Raw genomic sequence first — 21,763 nt, 5'->3', positions numbered from 1 at the left:
CGTGCTGTCGGCGCAGATCCGGACGCACCGCCAGATCGTGACCTGAGCCGAAATCGAGAGTTGGACGCTTGACCGACGGAGCCACCCAGGCGCCCCAACGCAGCAAGTTCTGAAGCAAGGCATCTTCAGGGTTTCTCTCCAAACTCCGTACGGCCTCCATTTGCAGTCACCTTTTTAAACCGGGAGACCCCCGTTGGGAAGTATTACAGTCAACTCTCATTAAAATGTAAATCTGGCAATGCCATCAGATTCCTTCCTGTTTTAAATGCTGCCTCCACCAGAGTGCCTCTCTGGACTCCTCCTCCTTGAGGAGAGCCCACTGCTGTGTGTGCTGAGTTTGTGTTTGGTGTGTTTTCACAGTCAGGGGCGGGCAGGGCAGAAATGACCCCGTGTTGTAAGAAGAAGGGGCTCCCAACCTAGAGGGCAGGCTCCATGGGGACAGGCGGCTTCCAGAGCTCCTGTCGCATCTTTCCACCATTAGTGACATCAAACGCAGGTGGGAGGTGGGGAAGAGATGGCTGGGTGGGTGGGGGGGGTATTGGTGTTGTGAGGGGGAAGATTTCCTGCTTCTCCTTCTGAGAAGAGAGAGGTTGAGGAGGCGAGAACCTCATTGGTTTGAGCAGAGCCCTCTAGATTGGTTAATCCTGTCTGGGAAAGCAGCCTGTGGCTGGCCTTCGGGGTGACAGTCAGTTGACTGTCACAGCACAGAAGACCCCAGAGTGCCACAGTGAGATGGTTGGTATCCATGGAGATGCCTGGATCTTGATAGGAACACTTATTTCTTTCTTTCTCGCAGAGCCTCCTCCTTCTAGGGTTCTCTCACCCATACTTCTATCCCAAAGAAGTATGCAAATCGATGGGCCACATTGTGCCCCGGACATATTTCCCCTCAAAAAGAAAAAAGTGGTATTTCGCTAGACAGGCATCGGATGTTATTCTGGAAGGTTCATTGGGCAGTTGTGCTTTCTTTGAAAAAGGAAGGCCTTCCTCATTTTATTGGGTTCAGTCTACACTCTGGACCGGGGCAGAAAAGTCAAGGATTTAGTCCTTTACATTTTACCTTCTGGCCAACAGAATGTATGACACTGTCCCCGAACGTTTGGTAGGGAGGGTTGCAGGCTGCCTTGGGGCATCTCATCTGGCTCAGAAAGTGAGAAGTGGAGCCTTCCATGAGCTCGGTGACCATTTGGAAGCTTCTCTTTTGGTGATGCTTCCGGCAAGGAGTATCCAGAATCCCTTCTATTTTCGGTGTCTGAGTTTGCCTCTAAGAAGACCAATGAGGTTTTATCATTTCGTGTACTTTGTACCAAAGGGAGGCATTTCTTGTTTGCTCAGATGGGCTGAAAGCTTTTACTTCTGTTTGAACCACCCCAGGAGCAAAATAAAACATCTAAGACGTAAGCGTGGTAGAGTTTTCTTGACTTCTTCTAGAATTAAGGCCTTTTGAATGAGGAAAGTTGATGAAGCCTGCGAACGTTAGTTTTGTAGACATCTTCTCGTGTCTGTACATATCGATTATTTCATTATCATTAGTGACCCGTATGCTCTTCTGTCTTGGATAGAGTGTAATTTACTTAATCATTTTCCCCCTGGGTGGAGACTTAGGCTGTGTTCCCGTTACAGAAGAGGCCACCGTGGCAAGCTTTGCACACACCCATTTGTTGGCCACCCGGGTGACCCATTTTTCTGGGACAGATTTCCAGAGGTAGACTAACCGGGCCCTCTTTGGTGTCGACAAAAGTATCTTCGACATAAAAAGCTTCACTGTGAGCGCTGCTGTATTTGGGGGACTCCCCGGTGATTTGATTTTTAGCTTCTTTGCAAACCGTTTGAGAGAAGATACTCTGATTTGGGGAGTTCAGCAAAAGGTATGTTTAGTTCCGGGACTTTGAAAAAACATCTCCGTCATACTCTTCCCAGGGAGGAAACCCAGCTATGCAGACTCCGGCTGATAATCTTGGCATTCCTGAAAGATGTCGCAGCCCCCTGCCCCCCATGGCTCGTGGCGTGGTGCTGAGGCTCTGTGATGTGGCTCCCAGCGTGACCGCGCTCAGCTGTGTTTACCCCAGCGCCACTGGAGCGAGCCTGGGGAGACTGACGTCTGAGTTTTGCATCAGCGTGAAAACCAAGCGCGAGATGGGGAGGGACCTTGTGCGGAGTCCTTTGTGTCAGGGCAGAGAAAAGCTGTCAGTAAACGGGACAAGATAAATACACTTAACTAATTGAGAAGGTAGGTTTTCTGCGACCCTAGAAATCGATCTTGTTCACTCTGTGATCACGTCACCTTTGCCGCTTCTCTCTTTTAAAAAAAAAAAAATTGTGGCAAGGCGTGCATAACAACGAAATGGACCATTTTAGCCACTTTTGAAGGTACAGTCGAGTGGCATTAAATACAGTCACGTGGTTACACAACCTTCGCCACCGTCTAATCCCCAGAATTCTTCATCATCCCAGAGCCACGTCTCCTTTTAACTAAAGAAAAGGCATTTTTGAATTTTTTTTAGTTCATTTATTTTGAGGGAGAGAGAGCAGGGGAGGGGCAGAGAGAGAGGGAGAGAGAGAGAATCCCTAGCAGGCGGTGCAGAGCCTGATGCGGGACTTAAACTCACGAACCGCGAGGTAAGGACCTGAGTCGAAATCGAGAGTCGGACGCTTAACCGACTTGAGCCGCCCAGGAAGGCCGCTTTTGAATCTAACTTTGACATAACTTTATGGTCACCTGAGCGTCTACCGTTCCGGTTTCACTCTGGAAGGCACAGAGCTCAGGGTAACATTTGGGGTGTAAGTGACACACAGCCCTCCTCCTGTAATTCGCCCAAGAAGACCTAAATTGACACCCAGCTGGTAGAAGCCACTCCGCCCCCAGCCACATAATACCGTCTGTGACATTAATTAGGGAAGGCGCTTTGCCTCCACCTGCTTTGGTCTTCCCAGGCCGCCCAGCCTCGGCCAGAACTTCACTCCGCTGTCCACCTCATCGAGCAAGCACAAAGGAATTAGTGGTGTTTTGCTTCTAGCATTTCACGTGGTGCGGCCCCCAGAAGTCACCGAGGGACTTCGGCGCTGGAGGGGAGACACTCGGGCTTTCCCCGGACGAGCTTGGTCTGCAGACTTTGGTGTCTCTGTAGGAGAAATGCGTATGTTTTGGAGGAAGCTAGGTCCCCACCCAGCCCAGTTCTGCGAGACTTCCAGAATCAGGCAAGAGGCAAATGAGGCTAAGCTAAGCTGAGGACAGAGAAAGAGCGACAAAGTGGTGACCTCCTACAAACGTGCATTTTTTTTTTCTTTTTTAAAAAGTTATGCTGGGTGCTCCGTCTCCCAGGCCACTCCTGTGTTCTGGAAGGTGACGGAATAGCTACAGGTACTTGGACTGTTGCTAAAAGGGTGCTCCTTCCTTCCTGTCGCCTTCCCTCCAAACCTGGCCTTTTCCTCCTGATCAGTTTTAGTCCGGACCTCCCTCTGTGCTGATTTCGAGAGGCTGGAGAAAAGTTCGGGGGCACAAAACTCGGAACCCTGCTAGATCTGTCCCGTCTGGGATGAGTGCATCAGGTAGAGTCTTGACAAGGCAACGCGCTCCTTCTGCTAATTGTAATTAGCACGAGGTCTTTAGCAGGCTAATGGGCGCCTCAGACTTCAGAGGGCTTTGATCACCTCATGCCAACTGGTTTAGTGTGCTTTTATGCAACAAAAGCGACCACTGCCTACCCTTCAGAGAATAAGCGAGGCTGGGCTTTAGGAAAAGCATTCTCTGGTGTTTTCACTTGTCCTCCAAGTTGTAGAACGTTCTTTCCCCATCCAGACCCCTTGGAGTGGCTAAGAAACTGCCATTTTAGACGAAGGGTAGCTACGTTTTGATTTCAGTTTTAAGACGGAGCAGGCAAGGTTCTCCACACTCTGCGAGTGAGTGGGTGCCCCAGAGCAGGAGACGTGCTATTTCCAGATCAATACGGGGCACTCCGTGTGATTTGAGCCTCTTGGCATTTTGCTGCCGAGAGAGCAGCTTCGAAACGGTTCTTTGTGGCAAGCGCGGCTGCACTTTTGGGGAGAAATGCTCAGGAGACCAATGTGTGCTGGGAAACCAGCAGCTCTGGGCTTGATTAATTTATAGGTGTAATTTAAGAACCTGGTCTCCTTCTGATCCCCGGGATGCGTATTTACTGAGCCTGTAGACATGCTCGCTGGACGTTTTTTATGGCCTTTGCTATGTCAGAGCAAAAGTTGTAGATCTCTTACGAGCCAACATATTATTATGTCCAGAGGAGGGACTGGCATGTTATAAAGTTTCAGTGGTCAATTAACAAAGATTTATTCTTTGTCACTCAGGTATTTTTCTCTCTTTCGCCGTAATTACCTCGTGGAGCGAAGCAGGCTGTTTTTCCGCCCGCTCCTTCTGGTTGTGGCTCCGAGCTTTGGAGCAGGACTTGAGAAGGTCAGTCTCGAAGTGGAGACTCCTAGCCGCTGGGCCTTCTGCTTTGGGAAAGTGGACTCACTCAGAGCTCTTGACACGGGGGCGGGGGGGGGGTGTGAGCGAAAACGCGGGGGAGAGAATGTGTTTTTTAAAGCGCATCAGCCTGTGTTTACTATGCACTGATTTGATGGGACCTCGTTCCAGTAGTGCAGCCAGCTGCCTTCTCGGCACCCTGTGGGGTGCTTTCCATCCTGTCTCAAGTCGGAATTCACGCAGGGGCCTTAGAGTTGCTCTTTGGAAGGTTCTCAACCCCGTTCCAGGTCCAGGCACTGTCTTTCTGCAACCTGCTCAACTCAGAATGGATATTTTTTAAAAAACCTCCATAAGGGCACAGGGGTGAGCTGCTCATCAGCTTCTCTGTTTTCCATATATTTATTTCACTGCCCCTGCAAAGAGAGAAAAAAAAAGAATCTGTTTTATATAAGATCAGAGAGTTAAACATGCTGTAAGAGAACCTTGCCCAAAACTGTAAATCCTTCCTGGTGGAGAAGCTGTGATTTTTGTTATCATGTAGAAGAACAAGAGATGGGCCAGGGGCGCCTGGGTGGCTCAGGGGGTTGAGCGTCCGACTTCGGCTCAGGTCGTGATCTCACGGTTCGTGGGTTCGAGCCCCGTGTCGGGCTCTGTGCTGACAGCTCGGAGCCTGGAGCCCGCTTCGGATTCTGTGTCTCCCTCTCTCCTTTCCCCTCCCCTGCTCGTGCACCGTCTGTCTTTCTCAAAAATAAGTAAACATTAAAAAATATAATAAAACAGATGGGCCAGCTCTGAGTTTTATTCTCTAATCCAGAGATAATTCATTGACTTATTTATTATTATTATTTTTTTACATTGGCTTGTTGTGCAAAGCGCTGGGAACCTGAGGAGTTTGCTCTGCCCAGGGCCTGGTGAGGTTGGGGGAAAGCACACTGGCTGTGGAGGGTCCTTATGCCACCATCACTGTCCTGTTCCTGTGGTATTTCCCAGGTGTCTACTGGGGCCTGGCCACGGAGGTCTCACCTCTGCGGGAGCCACTGCCTGTGTCCCGCTCTCACCCCAGGGTGAGAACTCCTGTTCTGATTTCTGTCCTCCCCCCTACTGCTGACCACCGCTCGGACGGGTCTGACAGACACCAGGGAAGAGTGATGGCTGCAGGATCCGAGATGAGGCTTACCATGCTTTGCAGATGCTGGCATCCCGGGACCTTTTCCAAGATGTTTGGGGCCTGCTCTCTGACTTGTTTAAGGGCAGAGAATAAGGTTGCAAAGGAAATCAAAGCCTGATGTGGAGAAACGAAACATGAGGCCTACTGACTTTTTAAAAACATTTTAAATAACATTCTCTAAGGTTTCATTTTATACCGAAGGCAGCTGTAATAAGTTTTGGAAGACGGTGTAAGGTTTCGATTACAGAGCGATCCCGCTTGCCGGTTTTTGTACCCAAAGTGAGAAAGGGCGGAGGGAGCCGGTGGGGGGGTGGGGGGGGGGGGGAGTGGTTAAGGGGTTATTTTGTATAAGGTGAGAAAATTCGAGAGGATAAATTCGAGACTGCAAGCCGGCAACTTTGGCGTGTTGTAATTTGCAAATGCAATAACATTAAGCCATTGCAGAGGCTTTTTTTTTTTTTTTTTGGTGAAAATAGTCAAGATAGCAATGGAATAACTTAATAACTGGAACGCAGCGGCACGTCGACCGCAAGTAAAACAAGGCTGCAGGTCTGTAGTGGGCCCTGCCAGTGTTGCCCCAGTGACTACATTCCCTGCTGAAGGCTGGCGCGGGCCAGAGATGCCGGGCGGTCTGAAAGCAACCATTGTTCACAGGACATCATTATTTGGTATTACGTGCACAATGTTTGCTTGTGAAACGATTTATTAGAAACAAGTATGTTTAAGACGGAGAACTCGGTTTGAAATTCAGCTGATCTGGCTCATGACATTTAAGATTTTACAGTACCTTTGTTTCCGAGAATAAATATTTCGGTCCACTGTAAATATTTATCTTGAAAACACACAAGCACATGTACACAAAACTGGAACGCCGAGCCAGAGCATGAATTGATACCTAAAAGTCACTTCTCTCTGGGAAAGAGGAAACCTCCTCAACATTCGGTATGTAGAAAAAGAGCGTATTTTGTGAGCTTGGCTGGCAGCATCCGGCCCGGAGGACAGATCCCCTCCCGCTACGTCTCTTGGGAGGAGGCCTGGCCAGGACAGTGCATGTGTGGACTTCACTCTGTTCTTCTCACGTGGATGGGGCTAGCCGGGATTTAAACCAGACCTGTCCCTGCCAGCTGCAAGCCGGGTCCCCGTGGCATCCAGCTGGCCGCCAGACCTGACCGGGAGGCTTGCTGTGGCCCATTCCTGGGATGATATATCAGCCGAAGAGGGAGGGTTTCTGGTGATTGAAGGGATCCCAGCTTTGAGATTTTCTGCCCACAAAACTAGGACCTCTGGGTTCTTTGCGTAGCCTACAGGGTAATGTCAGGCAAATGAATGACTTCTTTGGAGGCTCTGCAATCCTTATCTTTTTAATGTGAAAACGTAGGTGTCTGTGAAGTGATGGGAGACTCTGGAATGAAATGTGCTAAGAGTAACCCACTAGCATTTTTTCTTTCTCTATTCTTTTTTTTTTTTCTTACGTTTTTAAAGACCAACAGGCTTGTGCAGTAAAATCAATTTGCACATGGTCTGGCTCGTGTCCAACAAATTCCACTAAATGATATTTTCATCTGAAAGGCCCAAATATAGAAGCACTTAGATATCTATCATTCTAACTTGCTATTTCCAGCCCAGTGCACAGGGATACCCAGGTGCAGGGTGGAGGCATCCTTGGTGTGGCGGGTCGGCTGGTATCTCCTTATTTCCCTTGGCCATTTTTTAAGCTGGGGTTCAACGCGGTGGTATCTGCGGTGTGGACAGAGATAAGGAGGCTGACTCACACGTGCATGTACACGGGGACGGGGTAATACGTTTGTGGGTCGACGGATGGGGGATTGGGTACGTGTGGCTCTTGCCCAAACTGCCACGTAGGAGGATTCCAGCCGCTTTGTGATCCTAGGGCCTTTGTGGACAGGATCACACAGCAGGCTGGTCTGTTATTCCCAGATTCTTGGGGACTCTTGTGTACGATGTCTCACGAACCTTGACACGGTTGCCTCTGCGGGACTTCTGCACAGACCACCTCTAAGCCGGAGAGGAACTTTGCCAGGTGTAAGACGAGGGATGTCTTTTGTTGAGAACTCTTTTCCTAGAGAGAGAGGCAAGGCACGTGAGGGTGGGAAGCATACCCTCGATGGGGCTCTCTCGAACGTGGCCTAGCACATCACCAGGATTGGGGAACTGATGTCTGTCTGTTTCTTTGGGTGCCGCGTCTGAATAAAGGATGTCTACTTGTGAGGTGTCTCAGCGGCTCAGTCGGTTACGCGTCCGACTTCGGCTCACGTCGTGATCTCGCGTTCCGTCCGTGAGTTTCGAGCCCCGCGTTGGGCTCTGGGCTGACAGCTCAGAGCCTGGAGCCCGCTTCGGATTCTGTCTCTTTCTCTCTCTCTCTCTCTCTCTCTGCCCCTCCCCCACGTATGGGTGAATAAAGAGTAAAATGGAGTAAATCCGTTGAAAAGAGATGAATCGGTTGTTCATTCAGGAGTTCATGACTTGGAGCTTGAGCGTTCAGTTTTTCTTTGCAAAACAAGAAATGAAGTCTTCTCAGAGCATCTTAGAGATGTTTCAGGAGCTACCGTGTCTGGGAGCCATTTGGGTGTTCAGGGCGCCTCTGTCTTGTCCCTTGCCTGCGACGTGAAGCTTATGGTCAACGTGAGTCTCCGATATGATCCCAAGTGGGACCCGCGAAGGGGCCCCCGTTCCCCTGCCGTTGTCTTTCGATTGTCAGAACCTTCTCCCTTGTTGGGTAGGTGGCCACGGACAACCAATAACTTGAGATACAAGCAGTTCTTCTCTCTGTTTTCTAAATAAGTATTCTTTTTACAAGGGTCGTGCTCCAGCAGGCTCCTTTGAAGTCGTTTTTGTTATGCATTGGGCCGCGGTGTTATTTCAAAGGAGTCAGCCAGCAGACTTGAGGCCTTTTTGGCTTGCGTTCACGAACAGCCTTCTGGACAACACAACTCATTTATCCGTCTTCCCCCACCTCCCCCTGCCCCGTCCCCGCTCCCCCTTCCCTCCCTCTCTCCCTCAGAGCGATCACCACACCGGCCCATCCTCCAGGCTGGACTGCCTGCCAATGCCTCCACCGTGGTCGGAGGCGACGTGGAGTTTGTCTGCAAAGTTTACAGCGATGCCCAGCCCCACATTCAGTGGATCAAACACGTGGAAAAGAACGGCAGCAAATACGGACCCGACGGGCTACCCTACCTCAAGGTTCTGAAGGTGAGGACTTTCTGAATCTGAAGGGACTCCACTCCGGGGGTCTCCGTCGTGGACTCGGGGACAGGTTCTTTGATTTCCTGTTGGTGTGAGAAAACGATGCTCTTATTGGACCGGCCAGGAGAGAGTGTGTTTCGGGAATGAGCAGATTATTAGACTTGCTAGTAAAATTGCAGAAGGGATCCCACGGGGTGCTGGCAGGGCTATTCTAGTTGGAGTCAGAATAATTCATCTATTTATCAGCCCTGAGATCTCAGACGAGACGTTTAGGCTCGGCCGCACATCCATAAAAGCGGGGATTGTGCTGCTAGGTCCCCGACAGGGTGGTTGTGCAGGGTCCACGCCATGGCGTGCACGGAACGAGCTTTGTAACCTCTAGGCATTGTACCAGTGTGCATCGTTAACGCCGATGTCGTTCCCTCTTAACACGACGTTAGGGTCCGGTGGTAGTAGCCATCTTTTAGAAACCATTTACATTTTGCTTTCAAAAGAAAATTCCTTCCCCTTTGAAATCCATCCAAATGTGGTTTAGACACTAACCTTCAGAAAGTGTTTTTGCATTAGTGAGCTGCTGAACAAGGAAACTTTCTCCTTGTGTTTGTTAATTTGGTTCCTTGCAAGTCCCCGTGTTAATGGCATCAGCCTCTTTATTTTTTAGATCTGTCTTACTCTGCAGGATGGTGATAGCCAGCGGCAGCTAAGTCTGTACACCCTCTTCTCAGCCACTGCCTACCGTGTCTCCCGCATTTGGGTGCCCATAAGAGAACGTCCTTAAAAAGAACAGTCTTCCAGTAGAACCATAGGTAGCTCCACTAAGACCTCCCAACCAGTGAGAATACCAGTGCTCAAAAGAACTAGAAAACGACCAACCCGGAACTACCGGTCCATTCTGCTGGGTATCCATCACACCCTTCCATCCCTCTCCACGGGGTCACTTCCATTGTCCACCCGTTGGCTTACTTTGACCTTTCTGAACCCACAACCCGTTGAGGCAGCTGTTTAGACCTAACGGAGGCTGTTTTCTTGTGGTGCATTGGTGGTGGGACCCTAGACGGTACAAAGTTCCTCCTGGTTGGCCGTTATATTGTTCTCCTGTGTCTGTTCCAGCACTCGGGGATAAATAGTTCCAATGCAGAAGTGCTTGCTCTGTTCAATGTGACGGAGGCGGATGCTGGGGAGTATATATGTAAGGTCTCCAATTATATAGGGCAGGCCAACCAGTCTGCCTGGCTCACTGTCCTGCCCAAACAGCAAGGTAACAACGTTCTGTGTTTTTTTTTTGTTTTTTTTTGTTTTTTGTTTTTTTTGTTTTTTTGTTTTGTTTTTTAAAGAAGGCTGGATATAGAAGCTGAAAAGACTTGGTGCTTTGAGAGACTGCAGGCAGCTTATAGGATACTCTGTGGCCTTGGTATATTCATAATAATCTTTCTCTGGTGATGCAGCTGGTATGATGCCAGTAGCCATGGAAAAATGCCCACGATGTTCAAAATGTTGCTCTAATTTCTTCCAAAGATTGCCTTCCACCCCCCACCCCCCCCACCCAGTTTTTAAGTCGTTCCTTCTGGTTAACCTTGTTCGGGCTGCACATTCCCCATCGTTGTACATCTTCTGCATTTTAAATACACACCGGCATGCCTGGTTGAATTTGTGACGTTTGCATATCAGCCGAATTCGAACCTTCTCCTGCCACAGATTTGTGGAGAAATATCGGCACCGTGTGATTTTTCCAGCAGAATATTACTTCTTGGTGGCGTGACTGGTGCTCGTGAGATACTGTGCTTGATCTCGCCATCCCATCGTCAAGCATAGTCCATTTTAATCAGTGCCCTGCTGGACCCTGTCAAAGGCAACAACAGGTTGCCTGCCTTAGTTTGTCACGACCCACACTTGAATGTTGATATTAATGAAAAAAAAAAAAAAACCACCCCGTTTCTCTGCTACCAAGATCCTCCTTCTGTTGCTTTCCATGCAACATAAGTCAAAATGGTTACGCAGGAGTGAAAATTGGAGTCTGGTAGCTGACACGCAGTTCTACCCTGGTTGGTTCCCACCGGGCCGGAAGGGTAGGCCAGGTGTCCACCTGGGCTCGTGTCCAGTGTTTTGTTTTATAACACGGTCACTGAGACAGAACCATCCCTTTGTCAAGGTGGGAGTCTGCAGCCAACAGGACCAGAACCCAGCTTGGACTTTTGGGCGCCATACTTCTGGGAAACCATCCCTAAATCCAAAGCAAAACAAGGACTAAGAGAATGGATCTCTGTGGGTTGATTTTTCCATGCGTTTGATTGCATGCATGTCTAGGTGGTGAAGCCGGTGTGGTGACGGGGCCTGTGGAGGTGAGCTGCTCAGTGTCGTTCCGTGTCTCTCGGTTGTGGGCTCTGTGGACGGGCTGCAGTCGGAATCTTCTGGTGGCCAGCACCTGCCGGAGCCCCCGGTGTGATGCCTCATGGTTCCACGGCCCCCTCCACAATCATTCCTGGGTCGTCTAGCCTTTTCTCTTGCTTCCCTTGTTTTCTAGGCCGCCGGTGTTAATACCACGGACAAAGAGATTGAGGTTCTCTATATTCGGAATGTAACTTTTGAGGATGCTGGGGAGTATACGTGCTTGGCGGGTAATTCTATTGGGATATCCTTTCACTCAGCATGGTTGACAGTCCTGCCAGGTACATCCTGCTCTTTCTCTCCACGGTTGTTGCCCTTTTCTTGGTTGATTGCTACAAAATTAACACCGCTTCTGTTCGCAGAAAATGGCCCCTTTTATCCCGGCATAGAGATTTTTTTAAAAATGTCTAAAATGATCCCCCAGGGATAAGACAGTTGCCTTTGGAAATTTCACTCACAATGAGATCCCACCCTCACGTGAATGATCAGGTAAAATTTCATCCTTAAAAAACCCAAAGGGATCTTAACATTTATCGTGAGTCACGGAGTCAACGTACAAATTCTCACCCGTCCCTGTTTCTCTTAAGGAAGACGTTGACATTACTTTGTAACGTACAAAGTAGTTTTTTCTCATCTCAGATTCCATTTCGCTGAAATCCCATGTGTACTTTTATTACTTTGCTCCACTGTCTCTTTTTTAATGATATGAAAATAGATGGATGTCTGCCGAGGTGCCGGGGGAGCCCCACCTCTGCACAGAGGCTGTACAGAAGCAGTGTGTTACCTACCTCGGGAATCGGTGGCTTGCCGTGTGTTACAATAAAGTGGGCCCTCGGCTTGCTTTTCCTGCAAAGCATGCTCTTGCCATCTCGGGCTTGATGTTATTTCTGCCCCGTGGAGAAATCAACATCGGTGAAGCCCCGTTGCCTAAATATTGCTGCTGCCTGGATCTTTAACCGACATCTCTGTCCTAGTCGAACTTTTCCTGATAATCCCTACCTACTGCCTCTGTGCCTTTGTCATTGCCTTCGTGAAACTGCATAGACTGACTGGTTTGCCAGCTCGGGATGTCCCACGGCCGTTATTAATTGCTTATGTTTCGAGGGCCGTGCCTACCTGCATGCTTACCGTGTATCCCGTCAAAATAAATCGATCGTTTCATTTTGTGCTGTGTTGCTGGAGGTTTTGACTGTCATGCAAGTCTTTTTCTGGTTACAACGCATAAGCTTTAAATAATACCATTTGCATCCAGTTTGCCTTTTGTCGTGAGTCTGCTCTGTGAATATTTGCTTTGAAACAGTGAGATGCCTCTTACGTTGAGCTTGCTTTTTTACCTGTAGTACTGCATTCCGCAGGTGCGTAGTTGGCCCCCCCTTAACCAATTGGCCCGACGGTACTAGCACATTAACTGTAAGAACACAGCTTGAGGAAAGTACTGTTCGGAAATACCCTGCCTGTAGCTTGATGAGCCTTGAGGACGAAGGAGGGAGCGGGTATCATTTATTGGAAGTTGGTAGACGAACGTGCTACCCACATGGAACACCATTTCTGTGTTCAACAGAAACACTGTAGTGACATCAGTATAACCAGAAACACAAATTTCAGATGGTAATCGATGAGGGAACATTACCAGCTTTTCATGGCATGGGCATAGCGATTCTATACTAACAGCAATTTGGTCTTTAAATGAAATGCATTTATTTGTGGAGTTGAATACCAGGCTGGACTGTATTAAGAAATTTGAAACTTTTCCGGGCCAGCCCTACTAGATGAATATTTATTTCATTTCATGTGAAAGTGTGTTCGTCTGGGGTAAATTACCCTGTCACAGCTTCCTTTGGAAGAGCTTTATCCAAGTAAGAGTGATCCCTTCAGATGCAAAAGTGGGCACTGTTTGTATTTAAGAATTTTAAATTTGATTGGCCTCAGAGACCACCGTGGAAGACAGTCCGTTTTTTTGTAGGTGTGGTTGACTGTCGCATTGTGCCCGAAGGCCTAACAGAATGTAGCCTTGTAGCCTGCTCTTTGTGCCTTGGTGGGAGCTAGTCCACCGTGATCTCTGCATTGCAGAGGCCCCTTGAGGCTAGAGAGAGTGGCCGTGTGGGCCCTGGTGGTAAAACAAGGAGCCCTTGGTTGCTCGCCTTCACGGGGAGAGGTGCACGGCAGGCCCGTAGCCCGGGCCTTTCTGCAGCCTCGAGTCATTAGGGAAACCTGTCCTCGGGAATGGTTGTCACCTTGTGTTTCGTTTAACTGTGCCAGGGCGCATCAAGCCCGTGTCCTAACTCTGTGGCCTGCTTATCTGTTCCTCCCCTGTGGTCTGCACTCCAGCTCCTGTAAGAGAAAAGGAGATTACGGCTTCCCCAGACTACCTGGAGATAGCCATTTACTGCATAGGGGTCTTCCTAATTGCCTGTATGGTGGTGACGGTCATCCTGTGCCGAATGAAGACCACGACCAAGAAGCCGGACTTCAGCAGCCAGCCCGCTGTGCACAAGCTGACCAAGCGCATCCCCTTGCGGAGACAGGTAACAGAAAGTAGATAAAGAGTTTGAAGAACTTTACTCCTCCCCCGTATCCCAGCCAGCCCTTGGGTCTTTTTCTCTGCTTCGGTGCCATCTGCTCCTGTGAGCTTTCACTGTGTGAGTGGCCCCAACATGCCTCTTAGTGGCCGTCCAGTTAGTATTTGGGGCTTGGAGAGTCAAGTCCTGGTGCCCCGGGGCGGGGCGGGGTGGGGGGGGTCATTCGAGTCAAGTTCCAAGGGCAGGAGAGCATGATGGTGGGAGACTCTCGGAGCTAATCAGCAGAACTGGAAATAACACAGGGAGGCAACGCCCTTGTGTCTTTGAGGCTCAGGTGTAGCGGTCTTTTTGAATCATAGGCCACTTTTGTCCCCTGTGATCTAATGCCTTTTTTTGAGACCGGCTTATGCCACGACTTAGAAAGACAGGGGAGCTAGTTCTCTTTGACTTATTTTTTTTTAAATCAAGGTCAGAAACTTAGGCCCTAAAGATGGATCTGAACTACCGCTTGATTTAAACCAGACTGCGATGTCTGTCTTGACTGGGTTTTGGCTCGACCTCTCTGATTCTTAAAATAGAAATGTATGCATATATTATGTTATTGTTAATCGTTCACAAGTGTGGCTGTGGATTTGGTGGTAGAATGATTGTTGTATTGAACGAGCAACAGATTGTCTTCAGCCTCGTGTCTGGTCTTTGGCGGTCACCCTTTGCTCTTGTGTGCGTCCTGATTAGTTTAATTTTGCTTTGGGGAGACAGGGCAAGAGAGCCCCTGCACCTCTGCTTTAAACCAAGGCTCCAAAGCCGAGTGGGACAGGATACGCTTTGACCCTTTCCTCTGTGTGTTCATGAAGACAGAAGGGGAAGGCAGATGTGAACGGAAAGTGTCTACAAGCAAAGTATTTGGAGCGGTGTTGTTTCTTTTGAAACAGCAAGTAAAATGGCCAACTCACTGGCTCTGTTTCAGTGCACGCTTTAGTAGAATTTACAGGGCATTTGTTAAAATTGCAGATTCCTCTGTCCCAGCCCCAGAGATTCGAGTTCGGTAGGTCTTGAATGGGGCCAGGGATCTGTATTGTGTGTAAGCAGGTCCTTCGGTGATTTTGAACTGCACTCCGAGAAACTCTGGGTTAATCCCAGCTCTGCCCCTCCCGGGACTTCAGGTGGCGATGACATTTTCTGGATCAGGCATTAGGACGGATTAGGAACCAGTTGGCCAGCCGTGGTTTTGGCATGGCACCGGCTGTTCTCAACCCAGCTCCGGGCTCCGGGCTGAATGGGTCCTTGTTGACTCGTTGGAAGCCACGTATCAAGCAGTTCTTTATTCTTCCTAGAGGCCGAGGATAGCATTTGGAGGGTGTGTCAAGTGCAGGTGATTGCCCAAATTGTGTGAAGAGCAAGGGAAATAAAGGTGCCCATTGGGTCCCTCCTGCCACCAAGAATGCTATTGTTACTGAAACGACACCACTGTCATTCTTGGGGCTAGGGAAATAATGATGGGGCTGCTTGTCCGACTTTGGGAGAGGCCAGTTTGGAAGGTGACTCTCACATGGCCAGGTGGCGCCTTCAGTGACATTCAGGTGCTGTGACCACCCGTTCCCCTCCCTCCTCCTTTCCAGTTACCTCCGGGCCATTCTTACAGCCACCGCCTTGAGAACCTGACCTCAGGGAGTTGAAGAAGGGAGTGGTGTTCCCATCTCTATGATTTGTTGTTTTTTCCTACCAGGGGAAAATGCTACCTTCTGGAGGAAACCTGCAATTTGGTGTAGCTAGACGATTGTCCCATAATGATTTCATCATCTTTTTCTCTGCAGCTGTTACAGTGCTCTTTTTACTTCCATATAAAAGATGCAGCTGCCCTTAAAATCTCCTTGACTCAACCAACCCTAGTCATCGTATTTTCGTTTCTCTTCGGCTGACTGGCCTTTCGTCTTTGTCTGTCTCCACCTCGGTTGATCATGCTTCCTTCGTGTCCCTGTGTGATCAAAGGGAACATTAGGTCGTCTCCTTTTTTCTCCCCCCGCCCTCGCCTGCTTCCTTTCTTTATCATAATTTCCTGAAGGCTTGGTCCGACCCAGGTTCTGCGCAAGATACGGCCTGTCACCTTCACCAATTGTTCCAAGGTGATTTGGGGGCCATGATATGTAGTGGTCTTGGGTTTTAGTAAGGTCAAGTAGAATAAAGAAGCAGAGGAAAGCACACAAATCTCTGGGAGATTCATTTATTTGGGGGGATGCTGACACACCTCAGCTCCTCATATATGTCGAAATGGGTTGTGCGATTCTTTACGAAGAATGCGCCGTCAGGAAGCACGGCCCCTTTGGTAGAGGAGGAGGTGCCTGTCAGGTATCTGGGGACAAGAGGGTTATTGGAGTGTAGCTGGAGTGAAAAGCCCCATAAAGGCCGGCAGAGATGTTGATGACAGAGAAAATACCACGGAGATGCCAAGCATACTTTCCCCTGGCGACAGGTGAGCCTGTGACCAGATGTCTTAAGGATGGGCTGTTCCTAGTTACTTGCGAGGCCACTTTTCATGCTGTATTAGCCCAGCCTCCTCTATGACGCAGGTAACACCGAGAGTCTTCATGATGGAGACCAAGTATTTGCTTCTTGGCCCTGACCCTCCCCCCTCCACCAGCACGCACGTGCACACGCGCGCGCGCGCACACACACACACACACACACACACTCCCCGCATCTCACTCAACCCCATCAATCACTGTCCTCCTTTTAGAACGAGAGGAGTCATGTTTTTTCTTTTCCTTTTTTTCTCTTTCTTTTTCTTCTTCTTCTAATCCTACTGTGAGTGTTTCCTTCTTGACATTTACTGATTTGGACCGGACTTAACAGTTACAGGATGTCTCCGTTTGTTATTTTTTTTTTGAGTCAAAAATACTTTGCTCCAGTAGCTAGAAGAAGTTCCTTGTGTTCATTTCCCAGTAATTGTGAGTTTTTTGAGGCTCTTTATGCATTTTGATGCTTGAGGAAAGAGAGAACTTTTTAGTCGGAGGAGGCAGGTGGCAGCCGGCGTCTCCCCGTGTCCCTTGACAGGGGCTCATGCTGTTTTCAGTGCCGGGGCTCAGACACCAGGCCGGCCACTTGCTCACCTGCTCCTGTTCCTTTGGCATCAGCGTGATCAAGGGGGCCAGCCCAGAGGGGGTGTCCTCATGAGCGTGTCAGCTCTCGAGCATGTGCCCAGGCTGCCAGGGGACAGCCACAGTCATTGTGAAGCAGCCTTTATACACCCACGAGTTCAAGAGAGGGCTTCTCTTTCTGTGAGCTGCACACATCAGCGGGGCATTCGTGGGGAGGGGTGTAGAGGAAACTGAGGGTGTTTGTTCAGGAGGCATGTGGTATTGCTGGGTTTGGTGAATCAGTTTTTCGGTGAGTACGTAAGTTTCCTTCTCTGGAGCCAGAAGTTTCCATAGGGCAGGATGGACATTTAGCTTTTGCCGTAAACAGATAAAACCGTCTCCTGGGTAGGGGCACACATGTGCATGCAAGGCACACTCCCGCTACTACTCACCTCTGAGAAGGGCCCCCAGGGTCTTTTTCTGAGGCTTTGCTTTCACCCTCTTGGTTGCTGATATGGGTAGATCAAGGTCCTCTTGTTTTTAATGTTTTATTTATTTTTGAGAGAGAAACAGAGTACAAGCAGGGGAGAGGCAGAGAGAGAGGGAGACATAGAATCTAAAGTAGTCTCCAGGGGGGCCTGGGTGGCTCAGTCGGTTGAGCATCCGACTTCGGCTCAGGTCTCAGGTCATGATCTTGCAGTTCGTGGGTTGGAGCCCCGCCCCGGGCTCTATGTTGACAGCTCGGAGCCTGGAGCCTTCTTTGGATCCCGTGTCTCCCTCTCTGTCCTGTCCCTCCCCTGCTCACATTCTGTCTCTCTCCATCTCAAAAATAAATAAACATTAAAAAAAAAAAGTAGTCTCCAGGCTCCGAGCTGTCAGCACAGAGCCTGATGCAGGGCTCGAGCTTAGGAGCCATGAGATCATGACCTGAGCTGAAGTCAGACGATTAACCAACTGCGCCACCCACGTGCCCCAAGGTCATCTTTTTTTTTTTTTTTTTTTTTTTTAACAATATCTTTGAGATAAGTGGCATGTTCCCAGGGACCTCACGAACGGGACAGAAGCTGTGGGGGGACCGGCTCGGTGCGTGTGATTCAGGAGCCAGTTCTTGGGGGCTGTGCCTTCATGGGTATTAAACACGCTGAACTCTGTGAAGGAGGGTTCCACTTCTAGAAGCTCATTCATTGTCTAGCAGCTAAATGTCATGATATTGGGAGATTCTCCACCTTTTGGTTAGTCAGATGGTCTAATGAAATCTCCCTGGTTCCAGAAAACGCTTGGGTTATTAGGGTAGTCATGGATGGCTAACTGGAACCTTCCCTTCCATGTGGGTGCCTCGCCCTCCCTGGTTCCCACTGGGCTGTTAGCTCCTCTCAGCTTCTGAAAGATAGGACAGTTTGAGATCTGATTTGGATTTTGGCTGATGAGATCTTCTAAGAAGCACCAGCCCATCCAGGACCGGTGAGTCATTGCTTTGATGGGTTTACTCATGGAATCCGGGCTGGGGCTGCAGCCCGGGGGAGGCAGAGACCTGGTGAGGGAGAAAACTGATAAACCGCCTTGCCTGATGACTTAAATATTGTTATGGAGGGAAACAGAATCCAACCCCAGAAACGCCTCAAACCTTTATCCCAGCCGCCTGGTTTGAGGTGGTGAAAACATTTTGTTTGGCCATTGAGGAGGGGTGGACAGGGCTTAGAGCACAAGTATGTTAACTCGGGGCCTTAATGTTCTGGTTTAGGGGATCCCCAGCTTCAGAGTCAGGAATTAGTGACACCCGTGTGTCACCCCTCTCCTCCTTGCTTCTATCTGCCCTGTTTTCTGTGAGTCCCCCTACCCTCCCTTTGTTCAGTCTACTCTGGTATACAGAGATGACTCTCTTTCTTGGTGGCCCTTTAAAAGGAAAAGAAGAAAGCCACTTCCTTGCTTAGTTTCCCGTATATACCGTGGAAATACGCGAAACGCACCTTTCGTTAGAAGTTTGATTTATGGCACGTGTTAAAGAGAGTCCGGAAAGGGGGGAGCTGAATGGAGACAGAAAACAACATACATGCTAGGATCATGCCTGCCAGGATTGAGGAGTGGGAAGGCGGTTTATTTGAGTGTGTTAGTGTGTATTGTTCGCCAGTAACTTAATTATCGCCATTGGTGGACTACTTTTAAGTTAGATAGAATATCCAGTGGGGTAGATGATTTTGTGCAAAAAAAAAAAAAAAAAAGCGATAGTCTCCTAGTCCTGAATTAGTCCAGGGATTCACAGGTGGACAGTGGGGATTACTTGAGGGTCCCGAAGGAAAGACACTCTAGCAAAACACAGTATTTTGTAGAGGAATCAGTCGCCTGCAGAAGATTGTACCCAGCCCCGGAAACACATTCGCTCTCAGCAGAAGCAGAGTGAAGAGAAAGCCAGCCAGAGGTTACAGTCCCAGAGGGGATTTTAAAAGCTCAGTAAAAAACACGTGGAGGTCAAATTAAGATACACCTTCACAGACAGTGATCAGATTCTATAGTTTCTTATATACTTCTGGCATTTTCTTACCTTTCTTCCCCTTTGTGCTTTTTACAAGAGTATTTTCCAGATTTGCACATTGAATGTAAACCTCTACCCTTAATCGGGACAAAACCTTCATAAGTAACCCTTTCTGTAAACACGGTTTTAAAGTTTGAACGGTAGTGATAGCAACAAAGTTCGTAGAGGGCTTCGGTTTTAAAAGCTTGGACACGAAAACCTTGTGGAGATCGTTCGGAGGAAGCTGCACATGTACGTGAACTTTTGCCATGGGTTTGTGGGCAGAGATTCCTTACGGGTCATAGGTTAGCCGCAGAGCAGTTAACTTCTGACTGGTAAGTTTTTCTTTTCTTCAGCAGCCCCTAAGCCATATTTGTCATTAGGACGTTCTTACGCTTTCCCCCTGCCCCGGGACCGACCCCTGACTCCTGGATCCTTTATTTCTTGGGTTTGCTCTTTGACTTGCTGGAGCCCCGGCCCATCCCGGCTGTGAGCAGAGGGTCTCATCTTCCAAACCAGGAAGGCACGTCCTGTCCTGCAGTCAGCCTTCCCTGCCGGTGGGGTTTCGGCCTTCCCAGAGTGCACAGTGTGACAGCATCTCCCACACAAAACGCCCGCAAGCTGCAGATCTTCCAGGTTCCCTGGGGGGGCTGCCGGTCCCAAGCTCCCTTGGATCTGGGCAGCCAAGGATTCTGAAAAGGCGCTAGGAGAAACAGTCGCGACGTTGGTAGCAAATATCAACCGAACTCCTCGCCAGTGCCAGGCTCAGCCCTAAATGCTTTATGGGTGTGACCTCATTTTCCCCTCATGGTAAGTCTGTGGGGTGGGAACTTTCCTGGTTTCCTTTCAACGGGTAGGAAACTCTAGTCTAGGAAGGTTACACGACTTCCAAAGCGCTCACAGTTGGCCAACGTTGGAACTGGCACGTAGCCCCCCCGGGTGGTGCCGTTGGTCAGAAAGCCACCACCTGAGTGGAGCCCCATGTCGTAAGCAGTTAGCAGAGGAAGGGTACCAACCAGGGTTGGCTGCTAGGCCAAGCCCGGTCACCGGGGTGCCCACATGGGAGGATGCAAAGATGCCACAAAACCCAGCCCGGTAGTGCTGGGAAAGGTTGCAAAAGCAATGCTCTCGTTGTTTTGTTTTGTTTTGTTTTGTTTTTTTAGTTTATTTATTTTGAGAGAAGGAAAAAGAGAGAACACGAGCAGGGGAGGGGCGGAGAGAATCTCAGCACAGAGCCTGACACGGACTCGATCCCATGACCATGAGATCATGACCTGAGCCGAGATCAGGAGTCAGTTGCTCAACTGACCGAGCCACCCAGGCGGCCCATGTGATCTGGTCATTTCTAATTCCTTTAGAAAGAAGTCACTGTATGTCAAGCACGTGTGCTCTGCTGTTTTTTCCCCTCCTGGAACAGTTCTACCTTCCTCAATTCAGATCCCTACCATTCTAAAAAATATTTTTATTGTTAAAGAAAGTGCTTCTTCTAGGGGTGCCTGGTTGGCTCAGTCGGTTGAGCGTCCCGACTTCGGCTCAGGTCATGATCTCGCAGTTCGTGGGTTCGAGCCCCGCGTCGGGCTCTGTGCTCTGACGGCTCAGAGCCTGGAACCTGCTTCAGATCCCGTGTCTCCCTCTCTCTCTGCCCCTTCTCCGCTCATGCTCTGTCTCTCTCTGTCTCTCAAAAATGAATAAACGTTAAAAAAAAAAAAATGCTTTTTCTAAAACCTAAAAAGAAATACATATGCCTGGTGATAAAACTCAAACGACTTGGAAAGTTCTGAGGTAAGATGAGTTCTGCCCCTTCCCTCAACTGTGAGTCTTCTCTCTCTCTCTCCCCCCGAAGGTTAGCCACTATTCAATCTCTTCTATATCATTCCTGAAAGTTAAAAAAAAAAAAAAAAAAAGGTTGTGTTCTCACGCCCCACATGGGGAGGCCGCTCTCCTTTGCCATACCCTGTACTCCTTGCTGCTGCTAAGAGCAGAGTTTTGAGGACATGCCTCTTTTACCCAGAACTGTGCCCCCTCTTACTTCTCCGTGGGGTTTCCCCTCATCGTCATCGATGGCAGCACACCAGATACAGCGATAGTGGAATTCTGGAATTCCTGCGGGTCTGATGACGACAGACTACACGGCTGGCCTCGCGGAGAGAGTCCTGGCTGCAGGATTTGCCAGACCGCGGCCGTTGGGGGCCTGTATCGTCTCGTCCCAAGACTGACTTTTCCAAGTCTGGTTGGTTCTTGTTGCCTGTGACCCTCAGGGACAAGTTCCCATTGCCGTGAATGGTGACCTTTGCCTCTTTGTGTGGGAGAACTTTCCGGAAGACCGTTTTGTCTTTGACAACACCAGCCTCCTTCTGTATCCATAGCACGTGGCCTTGGTGCAGGGTGCTAGGGTTTGGGGAAGCATCTTTGGCCAAACCCAGTCCTGAATCTTTCTGATTCCTTCTCTGCGGATGGAGC

At 49.3% G+C, this 21,763-nt stretch overlaps 1 protein-coding gene across 1 annotated transcript in view; it reads left to right on the top strand.

Moving 5' to 3' along the window:
• The window catches only part of FGFR2 (fibroblast growth factor receptor 2), a 108,564-nt gene that overhangs the window by 59,853 nt on the left and 26,948 nt on the right, over window positions 1–21,763 (top strand). The window contains 3 exon segments of the mRNA XM_019459630.2: window positions 8,632–8,822; window positions 11,338–11,482; window positions 13,530–13,726. Of these exon segments, the coding sequence (XP_019315175.2) occupies window positions 8,632–8,822; window positions 11,338–11,482; window positions 13,530–13,726 (533 nt within the window).

The sequence above is a fragment of the Panthera pardus genome, unplaced genomic scaffold, assembly GCF_024362965.1.
Source record: "Panthera pardus isolate Hobbes unplaced genomic scaffold, ASM2436296v1 HiC_scaffold_22, whole genome shotgun sequence".
Classification (NCBI taxonomy): domain Eukaryota; kingdom Metazoa; phylum Chordata; class Mammalia; order Carnivora; family Felidae; genus Panthera; species Panthera pardus.
Note: the sequence above shows the minus strand (reverse complement) of the source record. Positions and strands in the feature narration are given on the sequence as shown.